The 25,664-nt window shown below is 39.2% G+C and overlaps 1 protein-coding gene across 2 annotated transcripts in view; it reads left to right on the top strand.

Moving 5' to 3' along the window:
* LOC128119750 (zinc finger protein 26) overlaps positions 1 to 25,105 on the top strand; it is a 30,849-nt gene extending 5,744 nt beyond the window's left edge. For both annotated transcript variants that reach the window (XM_052753284.1, XM_052753277.1), the window contains exons 3-11: positions 7,846 to 7,979; positions 8,422 to 8,513; positions 9,094 to 9,202; positions 10,742 to 10,822; positions 12,041 to 12,126; positions 12,873 to 12,999; positions 14,498 to 14,581; positions 15,097 to 15,179; positions 16,174 to 25,105. In XM_052753284.1, coding sequence (XP_052609244.1) covers positions 7,955 to 7,979; positions 8,422 to 8,513; positions 9,094 to 9,202; positions 10,742 to 10,822; positions 12,041 to 12,126; positions 12,873 to 12,999; positions 14,498 to 14,581; positions 15,097 to 15,179; positions 16,174 to 18,450 — 2,964 coding nt within the window. In that variant the 5' untranslated portion in view covers positions 7,846 to 7,954 and the 3' untranslated portion in view covers positions 18,451 to 25,105. The remainder of the gene's footprint in view (positions 1 to 7,845; positions 7,980 to 8,421; positions 8,514 to 9,093; positions 9,203 to 10,741; positions 10,823 to 12,040; positions 12,127 to 12,872; positions 13,000 to 14,497; positions 14,582 to 15,096; positions 15,180 to 16,173) is intronic.
* The last annotated feature ends 559 nt before the right edge of the window (positions 25,106 to 25,664 follow it).

The following is a 25,664-nucleotide window of genomic DNA, read 5'->3' as shown; positions in this document are numbered from 1 at the left end:
TTCCAATTTTGTGGAGTACAGGTTTTTGAAGTATGGCCTGATGATTCTCTGGGTTTCCTCATTGTCTGTTGTTATCTCTCCCTTTTCATTTCTGAGATTCTCTGTTCCATCTCTTGCATTCTCTTGGTTATGCTTACATCTATAGTTCCTGTTTGTTTAGTCAGATTTTCTATTTCCAGTATTCCCTCTGTTTGTGTCTTCTTTATTGTCTCGATTTCAGTTTTTAAATCTTGAATTGTTTCCTTCATCTTTTTAATTCCTTTTTCTTGGCTTTCTTTGATTTCTTCCAATTTTTTGTTCGTTTTTTCTTTCATTTCTTTAAGGGAATTTTTCATTTTTTCTTTAAGGGAGTTTTTCCTTTCTTCTTTCAGGGAATTTTTCATTTCCTCTTTAAGGGCCTCTATCATCATCTTAAACTCATTTTTAGGATTGAATTCTTCTGCTTCTTCTGCATTGGCATGCTCAGGTTTTGCAGGTGTAGAACCACTAGGTTCTGATGGTGTCAAATAGGTCTTTATGTTGCCTGTATTTTTGCACTGGCGTTTACTCATCTTTTCCTCCGCTTGGTGCAGGAGGTGTCTGTGTCTGAGGGTGCCTCTCTTGTTCCAGTTGGTAGTCTTGGTCCACTTGGAGTTCTTGGTCAAATTGGTGCTGATGGGCTCTGTTTCTCCAGGAACAGCTTAGTCCAGTTGGTGTTAGTGGGTTCTGTCTCAGGGAGCAGCTGTTCCCAATTGGTGTAGGGTGGGCTTATGGCTCTGGTGGTTGTTGGTGTCACATGGGATGGTTTTCTTAGCGAGAAAGAGGCTGTTGTCCAGTCTCTGGTTCCAGTGGCTGTTCCCTGTTGGTGCAGGGTGGGCTTATGACTCCGGTGGTTGTTGGGGTCGCAGGGGCTGGTTTTCTTGGTGAGCGAGCAGGGAAAGGCAGCTGCCTGGTCCCTGGGGCTTTAGTGGCTGGAGGGGTGAGGCATGTAATGTGCCCCCAGGGTCTAGGGGCTAGAGACCTGGATTGGTGGCTGGACGACTCCTTCTCTTGTGTTCTTGGGTTGCTCTCTGCTTGCTCGCCAACTCCTCAGATGATCTTGTTTCCTCAGACTGCAGGCGTCTGAGACCTCCGCACTGGCTGTTCTTGCCATCTTTTCTTTTTCATTTGGTTTTTCTACCTGACAAGGTCCTGGTGGTCTGCATGGTCCCATATGGGGCTAGACATCTAACCTATTGGTAGAGCATTTGCCTAGTGTGAGAAGGTCTTGGGCTCCATCCCCAGCACCACAAAGAAAACAAGAATGTCCTTGACAAATGCTGCAGCATCTACTTGTTTCTGTTGCTTCGTTTGTAGACCTCAATGTAGGGCTGGGATTATAGAGAAGTATATGTAAGGGAAGGTAGCAGTGTAGGGATAGCAGACCCCAGCGTGCCATTGCTAATGATGTGGTGTTACCTCTCTGGTGAAGCAGATGCTTCTCTTGCTTGGCTAGGCACTGAGCCCTCTAGTCTCTGATTCATTGAGCAGTTTCCTCAGAGTTGCTCACCATATCTATTTAACCCTTCTGCTTTGCCACTGACAAGTCAGTCAGCTTAATCAAGACCCGAAGAATGTAGCCAGTTTTGCTATAACCAGAACTGGGGAGTGGTAGTAGCTCTGACTGTGCCTTTACGTGTGTCCAGCCTGTGCCTTGGAGGTAACTGTAATTCACCCCAACACAAAATTATGAACTTAAAACATGAGAGCTTAATTTTTATAACTCAGTGTGTGAGTCCCAAGTGTAAACTTCGTAGTGACAGTGTTGTTGTGTCGCACTGTCAAAAAGTTGAACACATTCATAGACTCTTGATGCGTGAATCTAATTAATCTTATCAGTAAAAACCAGGAGTCAAATACTGGGGTAAAACCTGAAAGATGAGAGAAGCAGGGCAGCAGCCACAGTCACTCTTACCTCTTCTGTGTTGAGGTCCTGTCTCTGCCTCGCCTTATCACTTTCTGTTTCCTCTCTGTACAAACCTTCAGACCTCTATGGTTAACTAGTGGTTAGCTCTACCCTCTGACTCCAAACAAGCTTTGTCAGAATAAAATATCACACAAGAGACTCTCTAGGTTCTTTCTATTTAGGGAGGGGAGTTTCAGAGTCAGTTAGCTGAGTACAGGCATAGCAGTGCATAGCAGCATGGCTCAGATGTAATCCAGGAAGCCATAGAGTCACCTGCTATTAACCTTATAGAAGGAACACTGGGGAAGCCAAGGGCACCATAGATACATTTTGTTGTATTTTGTGGGATCCATGCAGGGTCTTGGCACCAGGTTGTATTTTTCTCTGTTGTGATGAGTAGGCTTTCTGGATTCTGAAAGCTGTGAATTCTAGTCCTATCTGAGACAGGAGAATTTCATCTGATAATCTGGTCAAGTGAGGTACAACAACATATGTGAGATGACTAAAGCATTTTATATATTAGTCAGAGATCCTTGAAGTAGGCGAGTTGCTTTTAAGGGCCCATGGAAATCTGTTCAACAGCAAAGTATAGAGTGAGGGACTTTTGAGACTAGGTCTTTATTAAGGTCCATGGGCATTTTGACTTTCAGGCTTTCTTGCTGGGGTTGTGAATTGAGAATCAGGATCTTTTGAGACTAGGTCTTTATTAAGGTCCATGGGCATTTTGACTTTCAGGCTTTCTTGCTGGGGTTGTGAATTGAGAATCAGGATTGATTTAATTTTTTTTATTTTTTAATTTTTCTTTTCTTTCTCTTGAGACAGGGTCTTGTATAGACCAGGCTGGCCTTGAACTCTTAAAAAAAATATTTTGTGAGTGTTTTTATCTGCATGTATATGTGTTGCCCTTAGAGACCCGAAGAGGGTGTTAAATCAGTATCCTAGAAATTGACAGACAGTTGTAATCTACCATGTGTGTGCTGGGAACCAAACCTGGGTCCTTCTGCAAGAGCAGTAAGTGCTCCTAACCACTAAGCCATCTTTCCAGCCCAATGACCTTGAACTCTTAAGATCCTACCTCACACTCCTAAGTGCTAAGTTTACAGATGTGCACCACTGGACTTCAGGTTTAATAGTGGACTTTAGGAGGATGGTACTGTATGTTGTGTTTTTCTGTAATAAGATGAACAAATGGCTACATAGTAAACACAAATGGGAAAAGGTTTTAAGTAGGCCCCTGCTTCTGCTTTTTATAGTGTCAGTACTCATTGCCCTAAAATAGTCCCCACATATGCTATATAATACAGAAAATAATGAATTAAAATATTAAATTCATTATTGAAATAATGAATTAAAATTTGTTCCTATTATTTAAATTTGACCTTGCATATGGAACTTTGGACCTTAATCAGAATAGTTGCTAATGAGGCCGGTTCTGTGGTTCAGTGTTTGCCTAACATCCATGAGTCCCTGGTTTTTGTCCCAGCACTGAAAAAATTAATATGATTCAAAGGCTATATAGTATATAGGGCTTTCAAGAATTAAGTTCTGTTATATAAAATATAGCATAGGGTTTACCAGTTTGATCAATCTTTGTTGTCTGTTCTAAGTCTGAAAAGAAACGATTCCCATAATGAATTGTGATAGCTTTAATGCTGTTCATTGAGGTCCCCATATCCAACATTTAGTATTAAAATAAATAATTCTATGAAATCAACAGCTAGATGATATTTTGCTCTTAGATATTGGCTAACATTGTATTTATTTCCTGTTTCAATAGCGTCTCAGAAACATTGTAGTTGAAACTCAAAAAGGGTTCAATTCACCTCTTCCAGGCTGCTCTGGAGTCCCTCAGTACTTTTTTTTTTAAAAACAAAACAAAACAAAACATGTATAGCCTTTGAAACATCCTAACTGTGTCCTCCTTTCTTCAAAAACACAGGTATGATGTAGTATTGATAGCATCCTTTGCCAGGGCCATTTAATGATTACTTTTAGTGATATATAAGTCTTAACATATTTCAGTCCTTTTCTGGGTTCTCATGTATGTTTTAGTTACCTAAATAGAATGAACACCCTCCCTACCTCCACACACACACAGACTCACACACTGCCATATAGGATGCAGTCTGAGTAGTCCACCAGTGGCTGTCTCATGACAGAAAAGCCGAGAATCTGGTAGTTCAGCCAGTCTACAAGACTACATGTCTCTGCAGTCAGTCCCAGTCTGGTGCTAGAGCCCAGGAGAATTCTTGGATAATTACTGGTTTTCGGTCTACATTGGGATCCTGAAGAACTAGATTTGGTACTGACTACAGCATTAGGATAGATGAACTTGCCAGGGAGAGTGAGGACAATTCGGAAAAAGCATTTTCCTTCTTCCACATCTATCAGAAGATGTGGCCTAGGTTTAGGGTGGGTCTTCTTCCTTCAGATAATCTGGTTTAGGTTTAGGGTGGGTCTTCCTTCAGATAATCTGATGGTTTAGGTTTAGGGTGGGTCTTCCTTCAGATAATCTGATTGTTTAGGTTTAGGGTGGGTCTTCTTCCTTCAGATAATCTGATTGTTTAGGTTTAGGGTGGGTCTTCTTCCTTCAGATAATCTGATTGTTTAGAAAAGCCGTAAGAAGAGTGCCCAGTTTGTTGAATTTTAGTTGATTCATATGTAGTCAAGTTGACAACCAAAATTAGGGCATCACAAGTCCACCCCAACACAATCACATCTCCTTATGTTATGCTTAATTTCCAAATAAAAATAAAAATGAGTTCATAATTTCACCTTGCATGATATAACTCATCCACATACAATCACAAATGTATTATATAATTTTGAATAAGTGGCAAGGTACCTGGAGGAATGCTTGGTCTTTTAAATATGATAAAATAGTTTTACAGTACTTAACCACTGATACTATCTCAATTGATGTTACATTACATGATAAAGAAATAGAGGAAAGAAGATGCAAACACTGCCTTAATATATGTAAACTTGTTTTTAACAAAGCAGGGCAGAAACACTCATGCCAGTTACTGTCCTCTTCTGTAGCTGGTCAGGTAGCCTTAGCTGGTATTTAAAACTATCCTCTACCTGCCTCCATGCTCAGCAAGCACCTCAGCAGGCTTGGTTTTTTTTTTTTTTTTTTTTGAGGAGTGACCCATACCTTCATCTCTGAAGATGACCCTTTGTTCCCCTGCCTGATTGATTGGGGTGTTGTAGTTTCCCGTTGACTTTAATCACAGGACATATTTTCATACTGGGTCTCTAGAGGGTTAGTGAGCAGAACCATTCCCATTTTGTCTTAGTTAGGTATCTATTACTATGCTAAAACACCATGACCAAGAGCAATTTGGGGAGGAAAGGGTTTATTTAATCCTAAACTTCCAAGTAGCAGCCCATCATTGAGGGAAGGCAGGTAGGTACTTAGGTGGGGCAGTGACCTTGTTGGAGATGTGTTACTGCAGGCAGGCTTTGAGGTTTCAAAAGCCTACACCATTCCTAGTTAGCTTTCTCGGTCTCCTACTTGTAGATAAGGATATAAGTTCTCAGCTCTAGGCCTAGTGCCTGCCTACCTGCCTGCCTGCTTCCTTGTTCCCTTACTGTGGACACTAACCGTCTACAACCGTGAATCCCAAATTAAATGTTTTCTTGTATAAGTTGCTTTGATCATAGTTTTCTGTCACAGCAATAGAAAAGTAACTAAGACAGTGACAATATAGAGAAGGCAATATAGAGAAGGCAGGGTTTCTTTGGGCTTACAGTTCCCGAGGGATAAAGATCCATCCCTGTCATGGTGGGCAAGTGTGGCAGCAGGCAGACATGGTGACTGGATCAGCAAACTGAGAACACACATCTTAAACCACAAGCAGAAAGCAGAGAGATTGAACTGGGAATGGTGTGTGCGGCTTTTGAAATCTCAGAGTCCTCCTTTCTGAAATAAACCTCCTCAAACAGTGCTACCAATTTGGGACCAAGTATCCGACCATCTGAGTCTCTCCGGGACATTCTTACTCAAACCGCTCCACAGAGGGAACATGGTCTACATTTACAGAGTTTTTGTACATGTTGAAATCAAAAGGGACCTAGTTTTAGAGGCATGTCTGGACCTTGTGCTTCCTCTTTTCGTTCCCTTGGTAGATGCCAGGGTACTGGAGAGCAGCTCTTATTGAGAACTGTGACTACCTCAGGAATTAACTGAGAGAACCATGAGACTTGGATGGCACTGCTGAGTATCATGTGTGATAGAACTCTGGGATTTTGTTACTTTTCATCCCTTAGTCAGGATGTCTCTAGTAAAGGGTAAAGACCCAACAAATGATATATACCTGGCAAAACTTGAAGCAATCATTTTAGTACTCAATGCTCTGAGCAACAAATTCTCACATCTTCCAATTCATTATAAATTACTAAACCACTGCTTTAGATTTTTCTCTATTAGGAAATGAAAAAAAAAACTATATGCATCTCTGTCCATATAGATGACCAAAGTCGGGGGAGGGGGGCAGTCAAAGGGAGAACCTCATATGGTTCTATGGTATATATATGTGTATATATGTAATTATATATACACACACACACATATATTACATTTATTTAATTTTGTGTGTGTATGTGTGCACATGTGTGCCATACCGTGAGTGTGGAGGTCGGGGGACAACTTTTGAGAATCTGTTTGTCTGGGGACAACTTATGGGAGTCATTCTTTCCTACATCTGTGAGAGGGAAGGCCCAAGGACTAAACTTAGGTCATCAGGCTCACGTTCGAGTACTTCTGCCCACTGAGTCATCTTACCAGCTCCACATACTTTTTTTTTAAAACATAATTTTTTTTACTGATTCTTCTACAGAGACAAGTGAACCAAGCTCGTAGGAACTCGCGAACTTTAGACAGACAGCTGTGGAGCTGTATGGGACTGGACTAGGCTCTCTGCGTAAGAGAGATAGTTGTATAGCTTGGTCTGTTTAAGGATCCCCTGGCAGTGGGATCAGGATCTATCCCTAGTACATGAGCTGGCTTTTTGGAGTCCTATGGTGGGACACTTTGCACAGCCTTGATGCATGAGGGAGGGGCTTGGACCTGACTCAACTGAATGTACCAGGCTTTGCTGACTTCCCATGGGAAGCCTTACCTTTTCAGAGGAGGGGATGGGGGGGTGGGTTGTGGGGGAAGCCTTGCGGGGGGAGTGGGAGGAGGGAGGAGGGGAATCTGTGGTTGCTATATAAAATGAATAAAAAATTTCTTAATAAAGAAAAAATAATATGGGTTCATTAACAGCACCTGCACTGACTAGAGCTGTGGATTGTAGTCTGGTTATCTTTTGCTTTACATCTAGTATCCACTTATGAGTGAGTACATGCTGTGTTTGTCTTTCAAAGTCTGGGTTACCTCACTCAGGATGATATTTTCTAGTTCCATCCATTTGCCTGGAAATTTGATGATGTCATTGTTTTTCACTGCTGAGTAGTACTCCATTGTGTAAATGTATCACATTTTCTTTATCTGTTCTTTGGTTGAGGGGCATCTAGGTTGTTTCCAGGTGCTGGCTATTATGAATAATGCTGATATGAACATAGTTGAGCAAGTGTTCTTGTGGTGTGATTGAGCATTCCTTGGGTATATGCCCAAGAGTGGTATCATTGATGAACCCATATTATAAGGTATACATTTTTAGTGGTTTCAATATCTTACCTGCAGAGAGCTAATATATGATGTCTGATGACTGCCAAGTGTTGCTTTTTTTTTTTTTTTTTTTTGGTTTTTCGAGACAGGGTTTCTCTGTGTAGCTTTTCGCCTTTCCTGGAACTCACTTGGTAGTCCAGGCTGGCCTCGAACTCACAGAGATCCGCCTGGCTCTGCCTCCCGAGTGCTGGGATTAAAGGCGTGCGCCACCACCGCCCGGCTAAGTGTTGCTTTTTGATTCATGCAGATTAAAGAGAAATGAATATCGTCATTTTCCGCCTCGATGTATAAGTTTCCCTGACGTGTCCTTAGAGTCACAGAAGAATTTGTGTATACATTTTACCATTAGTCAAAGGATGGACATTACCAGTTTGTCCTGTGGTAAGTCCTGTTGCTGCTGTGTTTGAATCTGTTGTAGGTCCCTCCTACACAGTGTAGAGCCAGAGGTCTGCCATTCTGTTCTGGAGGGCTGAGGTAGGCTAAAGAGGGCTGTTTTGTATATGAGCCCTCTAGAATGTGCTTGGGAACGGGTACTGCATAATTCATTACTGATTTTTGTCATCAGGAAAATTTAGAGTTACGTTTCTCAGAACTTACATTTCTTGGCGTTAAAGCAAAACTAATGTTCTTTTCTTGGTAGGCAAGACAGTTCACCATTGTGTCTCCTTGATGTAAGAATTGCTGTGGCATTGTAGGTTACCAGAGTTATATTTGCAAATTATCTGAGTGAAATGAGTTATGTATTAATTGCAAACAGATGAACTCCCATCTCACAGTGAATGTGGGCTTTTTGGCAGCTCTGGATTGTTGTATCTTTTTCTAGGAAGTCTGCTTTCTGGGGACCAAGTCTGCAGTCAAGGGGAAGAAACAGAGGGAGAAAGCATACTGGTTGATTGCCTGAAAAGCTCTAATAAGGTATGAAGAAGTTCCACAAACTGACATCATTACATGTAGAGGTATACATCTTTCCATGCAGACCAACTTGTCTCCAGGGATTATCAAAGGGAATAAAGCCCCTGACAAAGACTAATTACCACGGGAGAGGAGCTTTTTCACACTGCTGTTATGTGTTGTTATAGTCTTGACCCTGTGGTGCCAACTGCCAGTTTGTTTTGTACAGTGTTCTGAAAAATAGTAAGAAAGTGAAAGTATCATTTTCTCAAAGACTTTGTTTTTCATATTTACCCCATTTATACAGTATGTCCAAGAATGTTATTAAAAAAGAGGGAAGACAGAAAGGTCAGTGTGGTGAGGTGAAAATGTTTGAAATGTGTCATTAAAGTTCTATGATTAGAGTAGATGGACAGAGTGTGAGTGTGAATACAGAGAAGCCTAGTCTAGGGCCCTCAAACCCCAGGGTAGGCAATGGGAGAACTTGCAGCTCTCTCTATAGGCATTGAGTTCCCTATCCTTAGTCTCCTGGGATGATTGGTGGGGATATTAACTTGGTTGAAGCAAGCATGTATGGCTGGTTTAGGATTTGGTGACCTTTCAGGATGGTGCTGTGGATTTCACTCAAGAGGAGTGTACTACAAAGGATCCAGCTCAGAACATCATACCCAGTGATGTGACAGTGGAGGACTATAAAAACCTGGCCTCTGTAGGTAAGTTGGTAGTTATTCTCATATGACAGATGCTTCATGTGGAGCAGGCACATATTATGTACTTAGTATGTTTAGGATCTTTGCCAAATCCAATAAGATAACAGTGACAACAGTTTCTCTTCAAAAATATTTAAACATACAATATTAGTTTAATGGGGATTTATAGTAAACTCCAGTGTCTCATAACTGCTATGTGTGTGCTTCATTACTGAGCTGCATGCCTAGCACACTGTAGAATTTTTTTTTAAGATTTAAGGTGGTGATGATCATGCACCTTTAATCCCAGCTCTCGGGAGGCAGAGGCAGGTGGATCTCTGAGTTTGAGGCTAGCCTGGTCTACAGAGTGAGTTCCAGGACAACCCAGGGCTGCTCAGAGAAACTGTCTAGAAAAACAAAAACAAGATTTATCTATTTTTATTGTTTTGTGTGTGTGAGTGCAGGTGCACATGTGCCAACAACACCCATGTGGAAATCAGAGGACAACACACAGGGAGTCAGTTCTCTGCTCCCATCTTGTGGGAGGAAGGTTCATTCTCATTTCTGCCGCTGCACTGTGGCCAGTTCTCCTTTTTCTGCTTCTTATCTCATTCTAGGAGTGCCGGGGCTGGGATTACAGATGTCTGCCTTTGCATCTGACTTTTTAATATTTGGTGTCCTGGTTTGCTTCCTGTTGCTGTGATAAAACAGAGTAAATAAGCAACTGGGGGAGGAAAAGGTTTATTTGGCTTAAGGTTATAGTCCATCAAGAGAAGCCAAGGCAGGAACCTGTAGGCAGACCCTGAAACAAAAACCATGGAGGAACCCTGCCTTACTCCTTCTGACTTGCTCATCTACTTTTCTTACACAGACCTGGCCCTTTTGTATCAATTAGCAATCAAAGGTTCCGAAAACATGTCCACTGGCTAATCTGATGGAGTCAGTTCTTCAGTTGAGGTTTCATCTTCCCAAGTGTGATGTTGTCAGTGAAGATGTGGGTTCTGCATATTGAACTAAGATTGTCAGTGTTACATGGGAAACTTTTACCCAATGAACTATCTTGATGGCCCACTCTGGTGGTTTTTAAAATGTGTATCATCTAGTTCTGTTGAAATGTATGTTCTTGTTGCCATCTTTGATTTATTGAATAGTACTTTCTAGTTAGTGTTCTATTTGTCTTAACGACTTTATCTGAATTAGATGAACTATAATAAGTTAATGGTCTACTTTATTGCCTAGCAAATATTACTCTGATTAATTTTTGTCTGTTTGATTAAATTGCTAGAGCTTCAGAAATACAAATACGAAATTGATTTGTATTTCAGTGGTCAGAAATCCTTGGGATCATGGGATAAGGCTTTGTCTTTTTTGGTCCATTTGAAATAATTACTGCTTTTATTAGAATTGTAGACCAAAAGCTGGGTTTGATTGTGCATGCCTGTAATCCTAGTATGCTTGCAAGTTTGAGGGGCTAGCCTGGGCTACCTGAGACCCAAATGTATCATAGACTGAATCATAGAAAAGTTTGTCATCTCCTGTTAATGCAACTTTTTCTATGTATAGGATGTCAGACCCTTACCAAACCCAGTGCTTTGACTTGTTTGAAAGAAGAATTGGCGAGCACACAGAGAGAAGTTCTTCCCGGTGAGTGCTTGTGAAGAACAACAGTGACAGTGGCGTGTATCATCATCAGTCTTCCTGTTGTCACTTTTTGTCTCCCCCAAATCCCGTGATCTAATGAGATAGCATTTTTTTCCCAGAAGTTATTTTTAATGTGTACGCTAAATAAATAAGATTTAAACAGAGGATAAGACTATCAGATAATTATCTAAGTAAAATGTACAGAGTACATTAGCAATTCAAATTCTAAAATCAACCACCTTCATAGGAAAAAACCTTAATTAAAAATTTCAAGCTTAATTATTCCTCCTTAAAAATTTCATTTTCATATTGGACAAAATAGATCAAAATTATCTTAAAAAATAAAGTATGGCTTAAAATTAATTAATTACTTCAACACCATAATGTATGAATGCAACTTAGTTATTATCATTCTGATTTAACCACTGTCCTTAATTCAAGATTCAAGTGAAACCTTGTATACACTTACAGGAGACACTGACCATATTCCTCTTCCCCAAACAGGAATAAGTACTAGCAGACCTCTGAGGAGTTAGGTCTAATGAGATAGCATTTTATGTTTCAAGTTCATTATCTTTTTTTGTTTTGTTGGTTTTTTAAGTTACTGTTTGTCCCTGACTGGCCTGGAACTTCCTTTGTATGCTAGGCCAGCCTTGAACTCGAGGCAAGAGATTCACTTGCCTCTGACTGCCTCCTGGAGTGCCAAGCTCATTGTTTTATGAACTTTTCTTTTTTTCATCTCTCTCTCTCTCTCTCTGTCTCTTTCTTTCTCTCTCTCTCTCTGTGTTGGTAAAACAGTCTCCTGGGATTTGCCTCAAATGCATGCTTGCTTGCGCTCTCTCTCTCTCTCTCTCTCTCTCTCTCTCTCTCTCTCTCTCTCTCTCTCTCTCTCTCTCTCTCGCTCTCTTTCTGTCTCTCTCTCTCTATTATGGTGTAGTTTTAAATAGTTGATTCTCCAGCCTTAGATTTGTGTGTGCTGGGATTGTAGGTGTGCATCATCATACTGTGCTGTACTTTCATGATATTTCTTCCTTTTTCTCTTTGGTGACAAGTTTTTGTTTTATTACCATGTATTAGTTTTAACAGAATTATATTTAGCAAAATTTCCTCTAAATCTTTAGTTTGCTTACCAGGTTTATTTAGAAAACCATGGAGATACTTTTAACTTGTTATACTGTTCTGTTATTTAAATCTAATCTTATTTTGTGGGTTCAATTCCAGAATTGGAAAAACAACTACAAACCAAAGATTTAGCACTAGAGCAGGATTTTTTGACAAGACATACCTTCATGGAGACTCAGCAGGTGGTAAGTTCAACAAAAAGTTTATTTCCTATTTTATGCACTTAGCCAGGATTGATAATTTTCTTTGTAAGAAGTCAGGACATGAAGAGAAATGGGTTTCTTGGTAGAAGGAATGATCTCTTATTATGTACTCTGAAGAGGAGTATTAGAGGATCTAAAGTTAATGTGAAATTGGCCAGGAAGACATTTTCTCATAGATAGACTTGCCCTCACAGCAAAACAAATCAGCAAACCAAAAACCCATGCCATGACTGATTGCAAACCAAAAACCCATGCCATGACTGATTTTCCCCAAAGGCACATATTTAGGTGAGGGATTACCCTGAAAATATTTCAGTATTTTAGTAGTCATGTGTCTTGACTTCTGTTAGTGTTTAAATATTTATTATTTTATGTGTTCTGACAAATGATAAAGATGAAAATCTCCGTTTTTAAAGAAGTAAATTCATTTATAATCACATAACAAGTTTGAAATGCTTGGGAGCGTGTCACAGCATAGGGGGTAGGATGAATAGAGTTCCCTGTGTAATTGTGGCAGTGTAAGTTTATTTGTAAGAGGTGCCAAGATCCATGAGTATAAAAGGTGTATAGAGTGAGTGTAGACAGAGAAATGCTCTAGAAATACTGAGACTTGAGATAGATTATGGGGACCTCATACTCCTTTATAGGCATGGATTTTACTTCGTCATTCTCCAGTGAGCATAGATGATGTTTACTTTGCTCAAGTTGGTGTTTATGTGATGGTTCAGGATGCAGTGACCTTTGAAGATGTGACTGTGGACTTTACCCAGGAAGAGTGGACTTCACTGGATCCTATTCAGAGAAATCTCTACAGAGATGTGATGCTGGAGAACTACCAGAACCTGGCCACAGTAGGTGAGACTGCCATCATTTGTTCTAGATTCATAAGATAACAAATAGTGTTCTAGAATGTGTTATCAGCTCAGAAAACAGTGAGAAATAGCAGATTAAATCCTTTCCTTAATATAATTATCCCACCATGGTAGTTCTCAACTAAATCATGGTTAGTAGCATCACTATTACTATACTAATAGTGTTATTTTGAGATTCTTTCTCTTTCTGATTTTTGTTCTATGGCAGGGTCTTACTCTATAACTCTAGCTGACTTCAAGCTCTCAGCATTCTACCTCAGTCATCTGATAGCTGAGATTACAGATGTGCTCTATCACACCTGGCTGTTGTTTTTATTTTAACAATTTTTGTGAATCTGTTTCTGAAGGACTGGTGCTATCATTTTTTCCATATAAGAATGAAGACCCGTGGCTGGGTATGTTTCTTTGTGGTAGAGTGCTTGTTTAGACATATGTGGCCTTGGGTTTGATTTGTATCTCCGGGGAGTAGGGGTGGTAGTAACTTCATAAAACTTTAATTACTTATACTAGATCATATTGAAAGAAATAATTTAGTGCATTTTATTTTACATTTTTTTAAGCATAGAATTTTCATTAATAATGGAAGCATAGGACAATTACATGCCATTAATAGTATTTATTTGTTTATGGGCAGTAGTGGGATTAAATTTAGGACCTTATACAGTCTAGGCAAGTGCTCTACTATAGTACAAATCCTAATTGTCTTAATAAAAACCCGGAATCAGATATAGGGGTAAATGCTGAAAGAACAGAGAGACAGAGGAGGAAGCCACAGCCATTTCTTACCTCTACTGAGTTCTCAGCCTGAAAGGGAGCTGAGCTCCTATCTCCTCCTGCCTTATATTCCTCTCTTTGCCCAGCCATATCACTTCTTGTCTCCACCTCTCTAGTGCTGTAATTAAAGGTGTGAGATTCCAAGGGTAGGATCAAAGGTGTGTGCCGCCACTGCCTGGCTCTTTCTCTTTTAGACTGGATCAATCTTGTATAGCTCAGGGAGGCTTTGAACTCAAGAGATTCGTCTGCCTCTGCCTCCCAAATGCTAGGATTAAAGGTGTGTGCCACCACTGCCTGGCCTCTATGGCTAACTAGTGGCTTAGCTCTACCCTCTGATCTTCAGGCAAGCTTTATTTGTTAGGTCACAAACAAAATATCACCACACTCTACTTCAGCCATTTTTTTGGCTTGAGACAGGTCTCACTATTTAGCCTTGTAGCCATCATTGGCCGGAAAGTCTTGATCCTCTTGCCTCAGCCTTGTGAGTGATGAGATTACATCAACAGACTTGGTCCTCACTAGTGTTTTTAAATGTGCATTTAGTTATGAATGTGGGTTTGGTGGGTCACAGAAAACTTCTAGTCACCAATAGCATAAATATTTGTATTCTGAGCTGTTAATAATTTTAAATACTTCTTGAGAAATGTGTTTTTCTATCATTGGGGAGTTTATGAGACTTTTCCATTGATGTATTTGTCTCTGTTTAGGAGGTCAGTTGTTCAAACCTAGCCTGATCTCTTGGTTGGAGCGGAAAGTAGAGTTGACAATAATGGAGCAAGGAATTCTCCAAGGTTAGTATTTGTTGAAAACATTTCTTGTCATTGTCAAGTTCCTTATGCTTGGAAGTGTGTTAAGGGAACTGTTAGAAGGACCACCTTGAATCTGAGGTCCTTGGAACACAATTTAATTTTAATAGAAAAAGCTAATGTATAGCATCTGTGATGTATCTTTTTTTTCCTTTTCTCTATTTTATTTACCATCCCATTTAATTTTAGTAAAAAAACTTAATTATTACAGCTTTGACACCATATCCTATGTTTGCCATATTTTAGATTTAGATGCTTTAATCTCTCTTTGCCTTATTGTTTAATGTGTTTCAATATGAAAAAAATATAAATGAAGTTCTTGCCTGGAACTCAACTTACAGAACAGGCTGACCTTGAACTCAGAAATCTGCTTGCCTTTCCTCCATAAAGGTGTGTACCACCACACCTGGCCACATGAGATGGGTTTCTGCCTGTTTTTAAAAATTGAACTTTCCATTTGTTGTGCAAATCCTTATATATGTTTTCTGGTTTCACTTTAGAATGGGAAATGCACCTTAAGACAAAAGGGACAGCACTTCAGCAGGATATATTTTGGTCAGATGTGTCAAATGGAATGCAACTGGTAAGGCTCACAAATGAAATTTGCTTTTCTTTTATGTTTATGGGTGCTTTGCCTGCACATAAGTCTGTGTATCATGTGCATATCTGGTGCTTTTGGAGAACAGACTAGGGCATCTGATTCCCTGAAACTGGAGTTATAGACAATTGTGAGCTGCCGTGTGGATTCTGGGAAACTAACCTGGGTCCTTTGGAAGAGCAGCAAGTGCTTTTTAACCTCTGAGCCAGCTCTCCAGCCCCAGAATATTTCTTTTTCTTTCTTTTTTTTTTTTTAAATTTTGAGAATATCTCATATAATGTATTTTGATAATAATCAACTCCCACTTCTCCTAAGTCCTCCAAGATTCACCTTCACTTCTCCACCCCAACTCTACATTCATTTTTAAGAATATAAATAGTCTGTCAATTTGAATTTGTGCTAACCAAACTTCCTTGGTGTATATAGGGCCATTCCTGGAGCATGGTTGATATAACTCCTTGGGGGAACAAGGGTATTTCTTATTGTCCAATTTCAGGGAAGATTAGGAATTCTTTAATAAAAATAGATATAAATGAAAGATATTTGACAGAAATAGCTATCACAGGCAAGGGAACTCTTCTTTTTTTTTTTTTTTTTTTTAGGTTTTTCGAGACAGGGTTTCTCTGTGCAGCTTTGCGCCTTTCCTGGATCTTGCTCATCTAGACCAGGCTGGCCTTGAACTCACAAAGATCCGCCTGCCTCTGCCTCCCAAGTGCTGGGATTAAAGGCGTGCGCCACCACCGCCCGGCGGAACTCTTCTTTTTCCCTCCTTTTCTGTTTACTCCTTTTATCAGAGAGGGGCTCATTAGCACTTAAAATGGCCTTCACTTGTGACTTTTGCTTTAGCCTCCAGAGTGTTGGGATTACAGTAGTAAACCAACATGTTCAGCATAAATTAGTGCATCAGAATTCCCACAAGTATACATTCCTATACAAGCCTGAAAAATCCTTTAATCATCTTTTTACCCTTTATCAATAGGGAAGAGAACACAATAGAGGGGTGCTTGGTGACTCTATACAAGTTGGAACAGTTTTCAGTGAAGATTCATGCCCTGAGACTCACATAAGTACTTCAAATACAGAGAACACTTCAGAGTGTAATTTGTATGGAAAAGACTTTGTGCCACCACTGAAAGAAAATTCTACCGAAGAGAACATTCTTCAGTTGAACCAGTGTGTAAAACCCTTCACCGTGACTCCAGATGTTTCCCAGAAAATGTGCACTGTGAAAAAATCCTTTGAGTGCTGCGAATGTGGGAAAACTTTCGTTAATCAGTTAGAACTGCAGGCACATAGTTCTTCTCATAGTGAAAAGAATCTTCACAAATCAGAGCAGTGTGAGCAAGCTTTTACTCATCCTATAAGCCATGACGATCATGTTGTAATTCCCACTGAAAAAAAATACTATGAATGTAAGAAGTGTGAAAAAATCTTTACACATCCTGTCTACCTTAATATCCATATGCAAAGCCACACCTCGGAGAAACCCTACGACTGTAAGGAATGTGGGAAAGCCTTCACTGAGCGCTCGAGCTTAATTGTACATCTACGACAACACACGCGAGAGAAGTCTTATGAGTGCAAGGAATGTGGGAAAACCTTTATTCAACCCTCACGCCTTACAGAACATATGAGAAGTCATACAGGAGAGAAACCATATCAGTGTGACCAGTGTGGGAATGCCTTTGCATCTTCTTCTTACCTTACTACGCATTTGAGAACTCATACTGGAGAGAAGCCCTTTGAGTGTAACATATGTGGGAAGGCATTTACACGTTCTTCTTACCTGTTAGGTCACATACGAACTCACACAGGAGAAAAACCCTATGAATGTAAAGTATGTGGGAAAGCGTTCAGTGGCCGTTCTTGGCTTACTATACACTTACGAAAACATACTGGTGAGAGGCCCTATCCATGTACAGAATGTGAGAAAGCCTTCACCAGCTTTGCTCAACTAACTGAACATATAAAAACTCACACTGGTGAGAAGCCCTTTCGGTGTAAGGTATGTGCAAGGACCTTCAGAAATTCCTCATGCCTTAAGACCCACTTTCGAATTCACACTGGAATAAAACCATACAAATGTAATTACTGTGGGAAAGACTTCACAGCACGTTCAGGCCTTACTAAGCATGTACTAATTCACAATGGTGAGAAACCCTATGAGTGTAAGGAGTGTGGGAAAGCCTTCAGTACATCCTCTGGCCTTGTTGAACATATAAGAATTCATACAGGAGAGAAGCCCTTTGAATGTTACCAGTGTGGGAAAGCCTTGGCTCATTCCTCATCTCTTGTTGGACATTTAAGAACTCACACAGGAGAGAAACCCTTTGAGTGTAATCAGTGTGACAAAACATTTACACGATCTTCTTATCTTCGTATTCATATGCGAACTCACACCGGAGAGAAACCATATGAATGTAAAGAATGTGGGAAAACTTTCCCTGAGCGCTCATGCCTTACTAAACACATAAGAACACATACTGGTGAAAGGCCCTATGAATGTAAGGAATGTGGGAAAGGCTTTATTAGTTTTGCTCAACTTACTGTACACATGAAAACTCACAGTTCTGAGAGACCTTTTCAGTGTAAGGTGTGCACAAAATCCTTTAGAAACTCTTCATCCCTTGAGACCCACTTTCGAATTCACACTGGAGTAAAACCCTATAAATGCACTTACTGTGGGAAAGACTTCACTGCTCGTTCAGGCCTTACTATACATTTACGAAATCACACTGGCGAAAAGTCCTATGCATGCCAAGAATGTGGAAAAGCCTTTAGCACTTCCTCAGGCCTTATTGCACATATAAGAAGTCACAAAGGAGAGAAACCCTTTGAATGTGACCACTGTGGGAAAGCCTTTGCTTCTTCCTCTTATCTTAATGTGCATTTGAAAATTCACACTGGAGAAAAGCCGTTTCAGTGTACTGTATGTGGAAAAACATTTACATGTTCTTCTTATCTTCCCGTTCATATGCGAACTCACACTGGAGAGAAGCCTTTTCAGTGTATAATATGTGGAAAGTCATTTTTATGGTCCTCGTACCTTCGAGTTCACATGCGAATTCACACTGGAGAGAAACCCTATGTATGCCAGTACTGTGGAAAAGCCTTTACAGAGCACTCAGGCCTTAATAAACATTTACGGAAACATGCAGGAGAGAAACCATATGAATATAAGGAATGCGGGGAAGCCTTCACTACTTCTGCTGATGCTAATAAACATGAAAATCCCCATTGGGGGGAAAACCTTTGAATGTAAGGGATTCAGAAAATTGTTCTGGAGGCCCTTGATCAATCTTTTGCAATCAGAATTTGGTCTATACAAGTTTTATTAATATAATAAGCAATGTATGAAAGCATTCAGTTTTCACTATTTGCTGTAAAAACTCATTCTGAGGATGCTCTGAGTTTAAGGATCATGGGAGAGATCAAAATCTCACGATATGTGAACTCAGTCAAGGTTTGTAGTATAGGAAATGAAAACCTTTAGTGTTTCCATGTGTGTTGATGCAAGACATATAGAAATGTCATAGATTTTAAGTTTCTTTGTTCACTTGTGATCTCACAGTTGAGAAAAAAATCTGAAGTTTGGGAAATAACTTTTTACATTTGACTTTATGTGGTGTTTACAGACTGAACACAAACTACATATGTGTAATAGGGGATTTGCTTCATTTGGATGGCAACACATAGATTTCCTGGGTGCTTCTAGATGAACTTTGAATATTTCTATATTTGTGTATTTTTATGACTTCAATTATAAATTTCTAAATTCCATTATAGGTTTTCCTTTTTAAAATATTCCTATTTGTATGATTGAAAACTATTGTTTATACCTAGTGTCTCGTATATGTCCCATGTTGGCATTGTGAACTAATGAACACAAACGCTCATCTACTCACTACTTGTTATTTTATTTGTTGTGCCATGCACACCCTCTGCACTGTCTGCTTCCCTCCCTTTTGTCTTTTTTTCAAGTCAGTCTTACTTTGTGACCTAGACTAGTATGAAAATCATGTAGCTTAGACTGGTCTTGACTTCATGGCATTCCTGGCTCAGACTCCTGAGTGCTGAGATTACAGGTACAAGCCACCATACCTGGCTCTGTCCACTATCTTAAGTATATACTTTACTAGCACTGAAATCACTGTGTTTTTACATAGTGTTCAAGTAGGTTGGATCTGACCAATACAACCCCTTTATTTGAGTTCCCAGTCTCTGGTAGCCATTATCTCATTCTCTGATTAGAGTTCAGGTTTTCTTTAGACTCTATTTGTTAAGTCATGTAGCATCTTTATTAACTACCTAGGTTTTTTATTTTTTTGTGACAGGATCTTACTTTGTAGCTCAAACTGACCCCAAACTTACCTTTCTGCCTCAGACTTTAGTGCTGGAGTTTCAGGCATGTGCCATCATGCCTAGCTCTCTATATGGCTTCTGTTAGTTTATATGATGTCCTCAAGGTAGAGCTGTGTTATGGTCAGTTATTTCATTTTAAGACATTTAATTATCCTTTGGTATGTTTATGGATACTTATTCCATACCTTGGCTATTGGGAGTATTGCTGCATGAATGTGAGTGTGGCTGTCTCTTTAAATTAATGATCTTATGCCCTCAGACACAATCCCCAAAATGGGTTTGTTATAGTAACGATAAATGTACTTTTAATTCAGTATGTCTGTACTATTCTGTAATGACTATCAGTTTATTGTTTATCTTTTACTTTTTCTATGTGCCATTTTAAAATATGAGATGGTATTTGATTCTTCCTAATCTATAAGTCATTTGTATGTCTTTGCTAAAATATTAATTTCAGTTAATTTCAAGATCAATGTATTTTGCTGTGAAGTTACCTGAGTTACTATATTTTAGACACAGACCCCACTGTAGTATATATGGTTTGCAGATATTTTTCCATCTGTGTACATGCCTTTTCAGATTTGTTTTCTGCTCTGCTTTGCAAAATCTTCAGTTTGATGTTGCCCTAATTCTTCATGTCTGCTCCAAAATTCTATGCTGGTATGTCAGGAAGCATTCTTTTTAGAGTTTTATTGTGTCACAGTTTTAGATTTTATTTTCAGGGTTTTGTTTGTTGGAGGTGATCTTACTATGTAATCTAAAATAGCATGGAATTTACTGTGTAGACCAGGCTAGACTTAAACTTGCCGCAGTATTTCTTCCCTAGGCCTCCTGAGTGCTGTGATTTTGGGGTATGAACCAGCCTACCCAACTTAACTGTATTTCTTTTGCTATTATTTAATTTTATTTCCTTTTTTCCTTGACCTCTGAGTTTATATCACTACACACACACACACACACACACACACACACACACACACACACACACACACACCCCATAGTTAGTGGTGCACTTATTTTGCTTGCCTATCCATTTTTTTCTTTCTTTTATTTCTTTCGAAATCCTTTTTAATATTATGATAATTTTGTTGAAAATTTGGTTATCAACATTTGTGTTTTGGTGCTTGGAATTGAACTTGTGACCTCATGAATGCTAGGTATGTGCTCTACCCTCAAGCTATAGTTCTAAATTCATTGTTGAAATTATTTTGACTGTATAAGAGTTTTGGTTTTGTTTTGACTTTTTTTTTGGTTTTATGGTTTGTTTTTTGTTGAGACAGGGTTTCTCTGTGTAGCCCTGGCTGTCCTGGAACTCACTCTGTATTCCAGACTGTCCTCAAACTCAGAGATCCGCCTGCTTCTGTCTCCTAAGTACTGGGATTAAAGGCGAGCACCACCACCACCGGGCTTATATAAGGTTTTTGTTGTCGTTTTGATTTTGAGTTATTCTCTCTCTGTAGCTCTGGTTGGCCTGCTAAGTAGACCAGGTTAGCCTCAAACTCATGAAGATCCACCTGTCTCTCTGCCTTTCAGAGTGCTGGGATTAAAGTTATGTGCCACTATGCCTAGCAATGACTATAAGTTTTATCTAAACTATTTTGTTATGTTGTTTGTATCACTATTGTACTGTTCGATTACTGCCTTTGTATTTTTTTTTTTTTAATTATTCCTTGAGACAAGGTCTCATGGAACTTAGGCTTTGAAATTAACTAAATGGTCAAGAATGACCTTGGACTTTTGATCTTCTTGCCTCTACCTCCCCAGTGGTAGGATTACAGGTATGCACCACCACATTCATTGTTTTTGTTTTGTTTTGTTTTTGGTTCAGTGCGTGGGTATCAAACTTGGGACTTCACACATGCGAAGTGAACTCTCTACTAACTGAGCTTCATCTCCAACCCTGTAATACATTGTTAAACCTAAAATTTTTGTTTTTATTTAAGTCTTTGGCCTAATTTGAAAGGTTTTGGTTCCTTATGACTTGGGAATTTTTTCATAAGCCTGTGAGAAATGCTGTTGGAATTGTTAATGTGATGGCAATAAATCTACAAAGCACTTTGGGTAGGAAGGACATTCTAATAGTGGTGATTCTCTCAGTGTGCATGGGATACCTTGCCAGTGTTTATAGTCTTGTTCATAGTGGTTTAGATTTTCCATTTAATTTTATTCTGTATCGTTTTATGCAGTTTTATAGGGTGTATAATATTTTTGCTTTTTAAATTTGTAGTGTGTAGACACTTTGTGTTGATTTGAAAATTATTGAACTTTTATGAGTTTCTTAAAATTTCGTTCACAGAGTAATTTTCTGTATTGACACCCTATCACCTGAAACAAGTTTCTTTCCTTGGGTGACTTTTTTCTTTTCTTATCCTAATTGATTCAGCTAGGCTTTCCCCAGTATTTGCTGAATAAAAGATGGAAAGGTAGTTATGCCTGTCCTTGACAAGTTTGAGCTTTGTAACACTGAATGATAACTGTATTAGTTTTTCATATGCTTCCATTATAATTAAGTACATTTCTATCTAATTTATTGACTGTTGTCACCATCAGTTGATATTCTGTTGTTACATGATTCTTTACATTTTCTGCAATACAGTTTTTTTTTCACTTTGTTATTCAGTGTATCACATTTATTTATTTGCATAAATCATCTTTGCAACTCATTCTTGATCACAGTTTGTGTGGTCCTTTTAAAAGTTACTTTGTGAAAATGACCAGGAGATTGAAATTGTCTTAAATAATAATTTTTCATTATTTGTTTTTGTGACAGGGTCTTGCTATGTAGTTTAGGCTTGGCCTTGAATTCACTGTGTAGTGCAAACTGACCTCAAACTAATGATCCTCCTGCATTAACCTCTCAAGTGTTATGGCTTCAGTAATGGCCCACTGTGCTTGGCTGATAATGTATAGAAAGACTTCTCTGTGCTTCCAATAAGTGACTCATTTTATGTTAGGGCATAAATAGATCGAAAAAGGTCTATCTCTTTATTGTAAGGGTGATATGGTTGTAAAGATATGATCCCTGAAATAGAACACCCAAGTGTGGAAAGCAAATATTAGTATATATGTAGAGAGAAATAGTGTTATGATGAGAATGTAAGACTGTTTTAGTTCTCTCTTCAATGCTGAAGTCATATTAACATTGGGTCTTAAAATCACTAAGGAAACTACTTGAAGTAGACTTGAGACCAAGTGGATCTAATAAATCTATACATAACATTCAATCTAAGAGTCAGGGAATGCTTTGTGTTTAATTTCACAGTGTACATTATGAGAAATTTCACATTAGACTTACAAGCTTTACTTTTAAAATAATTCTTAGGCAGGTTGAGTTTATTTAGTTCTTGAGAGAGGGTCTCATTGTATAGTCCAGACACCTCTAGCTTACAATTCTGCCTTAAAGATACATTAAGTATTAATATAATACTGCATTATATTAATAGTGGCACTAATTTTGTTTACTGAATCTAGATCCAAACTATTGAATATATTCCTCACCTGACATAGTTTTTTTTAAAATTGCATTTATTTATTTGGGGTGTGGGTGGACAACATCATGTGTGTGGAGATGAGAGGACAACTCAGGAACTGGCTTTCTCCTCACCTTGTGGGTCCTGGGAATTGAACTCAGGTGGTTGGGCTTGGAGGTAAGCATTTTTACCTGCTGAGCCAACTTGCTGGCCCACTGAGTTATGTTTTATATTTGATATGAAAACACCTAATGTCTTAGCAAACTAGAAAACAGAGTTCCATAGGCCCTCAGAACAGATGCTTATATATATCTTAGAGAATGGTGATTGATGTGGCAGGGACTTCTCTCTTGGAGTGTAACCAGGAAAGTCCATCTTAGGCTTTACAGAGTCTTTGTTTGTCAGGAACTAAAACAGCCCACTTTACCAACACCTAATGTCTTAGCCAATTTTCAGTGACAGTAAATTATTGTTCCTTGTTGTCACAGTGGTGAATATGCTGTCTTGGTGCTACTCAGAAAGTCTGCATTCTTAAATGGTTATCTTCTTATTTCTCTTAAACCTTAACCACTGGCAGCCACTGTTGTAGTTTACTTCTGTGACTTCAGTTTATTCTTTAGATTCCAAGTGTGAGATATTGCAGAGGGTTATCCTGGAACTCATTTTGTAGACCAGGCTGGCCTCTAAATTGGAGATCCACCTGCCTCTGCCTCTCAAGTGCTGAGATTAAAGGTATGCACCACAACTGCTTAGCTGTTTTGTTTGTTTATATGTGTATATACTGCCTGTGTGTATGTGTATGCACCAGGTACATGCCTGTTGCCCAAAAAGGTCAGAAGAAGGCATCAGGTCCTCTGTGACTGGAGTTATAGATGGTTATGAGCCTCTATGTGGCTGCTGGGAATTGAACCCAGGTCCTCTAGAAGAGTAGCCAATATAGTATAATTGAAGCCAGATTAGTATAATTTTGAATTTTGTTCGAAACTAGTATGCTTTGAAAGTGAAATATCCCCTAAAATTCTATGTGTTTGTACATACGGTCTCTCCCAGCTGGTGCCACTGTTCTAGAAGGCTGTGGGTAGGGATGGGTATTTGAAGGTTGTACCTGCCAACCATTTTGGTCCACCTCTCTTTTTGATCTGTCAAGATGTGAACAGTCTCTACCACAAACTCCTGCTGCCACATAACCATTCCAGCTACCATGCTTTTCCTGTCACAGTAGATTTTGCTCTCTGAATCCATGACTTCAAACCTTTCCTCCCTTAAATATTGCCTCTGTTAGGAATTTTGACACATGATACAGAACCCACATAACTTAACGTGTATGTATGTGTTCTCACTTGTATGTGCAGTCAGATGAAGGTGTTAGATCTTCTGAAAACTGGAGTTACAGGATATTGTGAGCTAATTAATTTGGGTGCTGATAATTAAACCTGTGTCTTTTGTATGAATAGTAAGTGCTCAGAACTGCTGGACTACACTCCAGCCTCTCAAGCACCCATTTACACACTTGTTGGCCACTTGACGTGTTTTAGGAAAAGTGTTTAGGTTCCTTTCATGTTTGTTTTGTTGTTGTTGTTGTTGTTGTGTGTGTGTGTGTGTGTGTGTGCACATGTATTTGAAATAGGGTCTCATGTATTTCAGACTGTCCTCAAACTTGTCATGTGGTAAAGGATGACCTTTAACTTTCAATCCTATCTCTGCCCCCAGTGTGCTGTGGTTCCTAAGGAGTGTGTGGTGTTGAGGATTGAACCTGAAACTTCATGCATGCTAGGCAAGAACACTATTTTCAGAGCTACATTAACATTCAGATGTGTATAAAGTACATTTTGCTCATATTCACACATACCTTTACCTTGTGTTGTCTTCTTTCTGTTGGGTTCCTTCCCCTAAAGCCTCATTTTCTCTATTTTCATCTCTTTAATTTTTTTTTTTTAATTCTGTGGATGAGAGAAAATACAGTATTTGTCACTCTGGGTCTGACTTATTTTGTTTAGTATGCATTTTAGTTCCATCACTTTCCCTCCAAATTACCTAATTATTTTTTCTTTGTGACTAAATAAAGCTCCATTCTGTGTATCAAGTGTCCTCCCCCCCATTTTATCATTGTACATATGTGTTCCCCCTGTGTTGGGGTGCCCAAGGGGGCTAGAAGGTGGTATTGGAATTCCTTGAGCTGTAGTTATATGTTCTGAGCCACCCAACAGTGGTGCTGGGAACCACTCTGGTCCCGCGGAAAAGCAATCTTAGCTGCTGAGCCATCTCAGTCTGTTTATTAATGAACAACTAAGCTGATTTTTTAACTTGACTACTTTCAATAGTGTTACTGTTAACATGGGTGTGCAGACATTTGTATCATGTGCTGACTTGCTTCCTTTGGTATATACCCAGGAATGGTACAGCTGAATCACATCATAGTTCTGCTTTCGGTTGTGTGGGCAACCTCCATACTTACTTCTGTTCTCACCAACAGTGTATAAGGATTGTGGCCCACCTCACCCATACCACGTCTTGTTTTTTCTTTTCTTGGAGAAACCATTCTGAAAGGGGGCAGAGGGAATCTTAGTGAAGGTTTTTTTTTTTTGTTGTTTTGTTTTGTTTTGTTTTTTTTTGTTTTTTCAAGACAGGGTTTCTCTGT

The sequence above is a fragment of the Peromyscus californicus genome, unplaced genomic scaffold (genome assembly GCF_007827085.1).
Source record: "Peromyscus californicus insignis strain IS unplaced genomic scaffold, ASM782708v3 Scaffold_11__1_contigs__length_118956290, whole genome shotgun sequence".
NCBI lineage: Eukaryota > Metazoa > Chordata > Mammalia > Rodentia > Cricetidae > Peromyscus > Peromyscus californicus.
The sequence above is the reverse complement of the archived record's forward strand: the minus strand, read 5'-3'. Positions and strand labels throughout refer to the sequence as shown.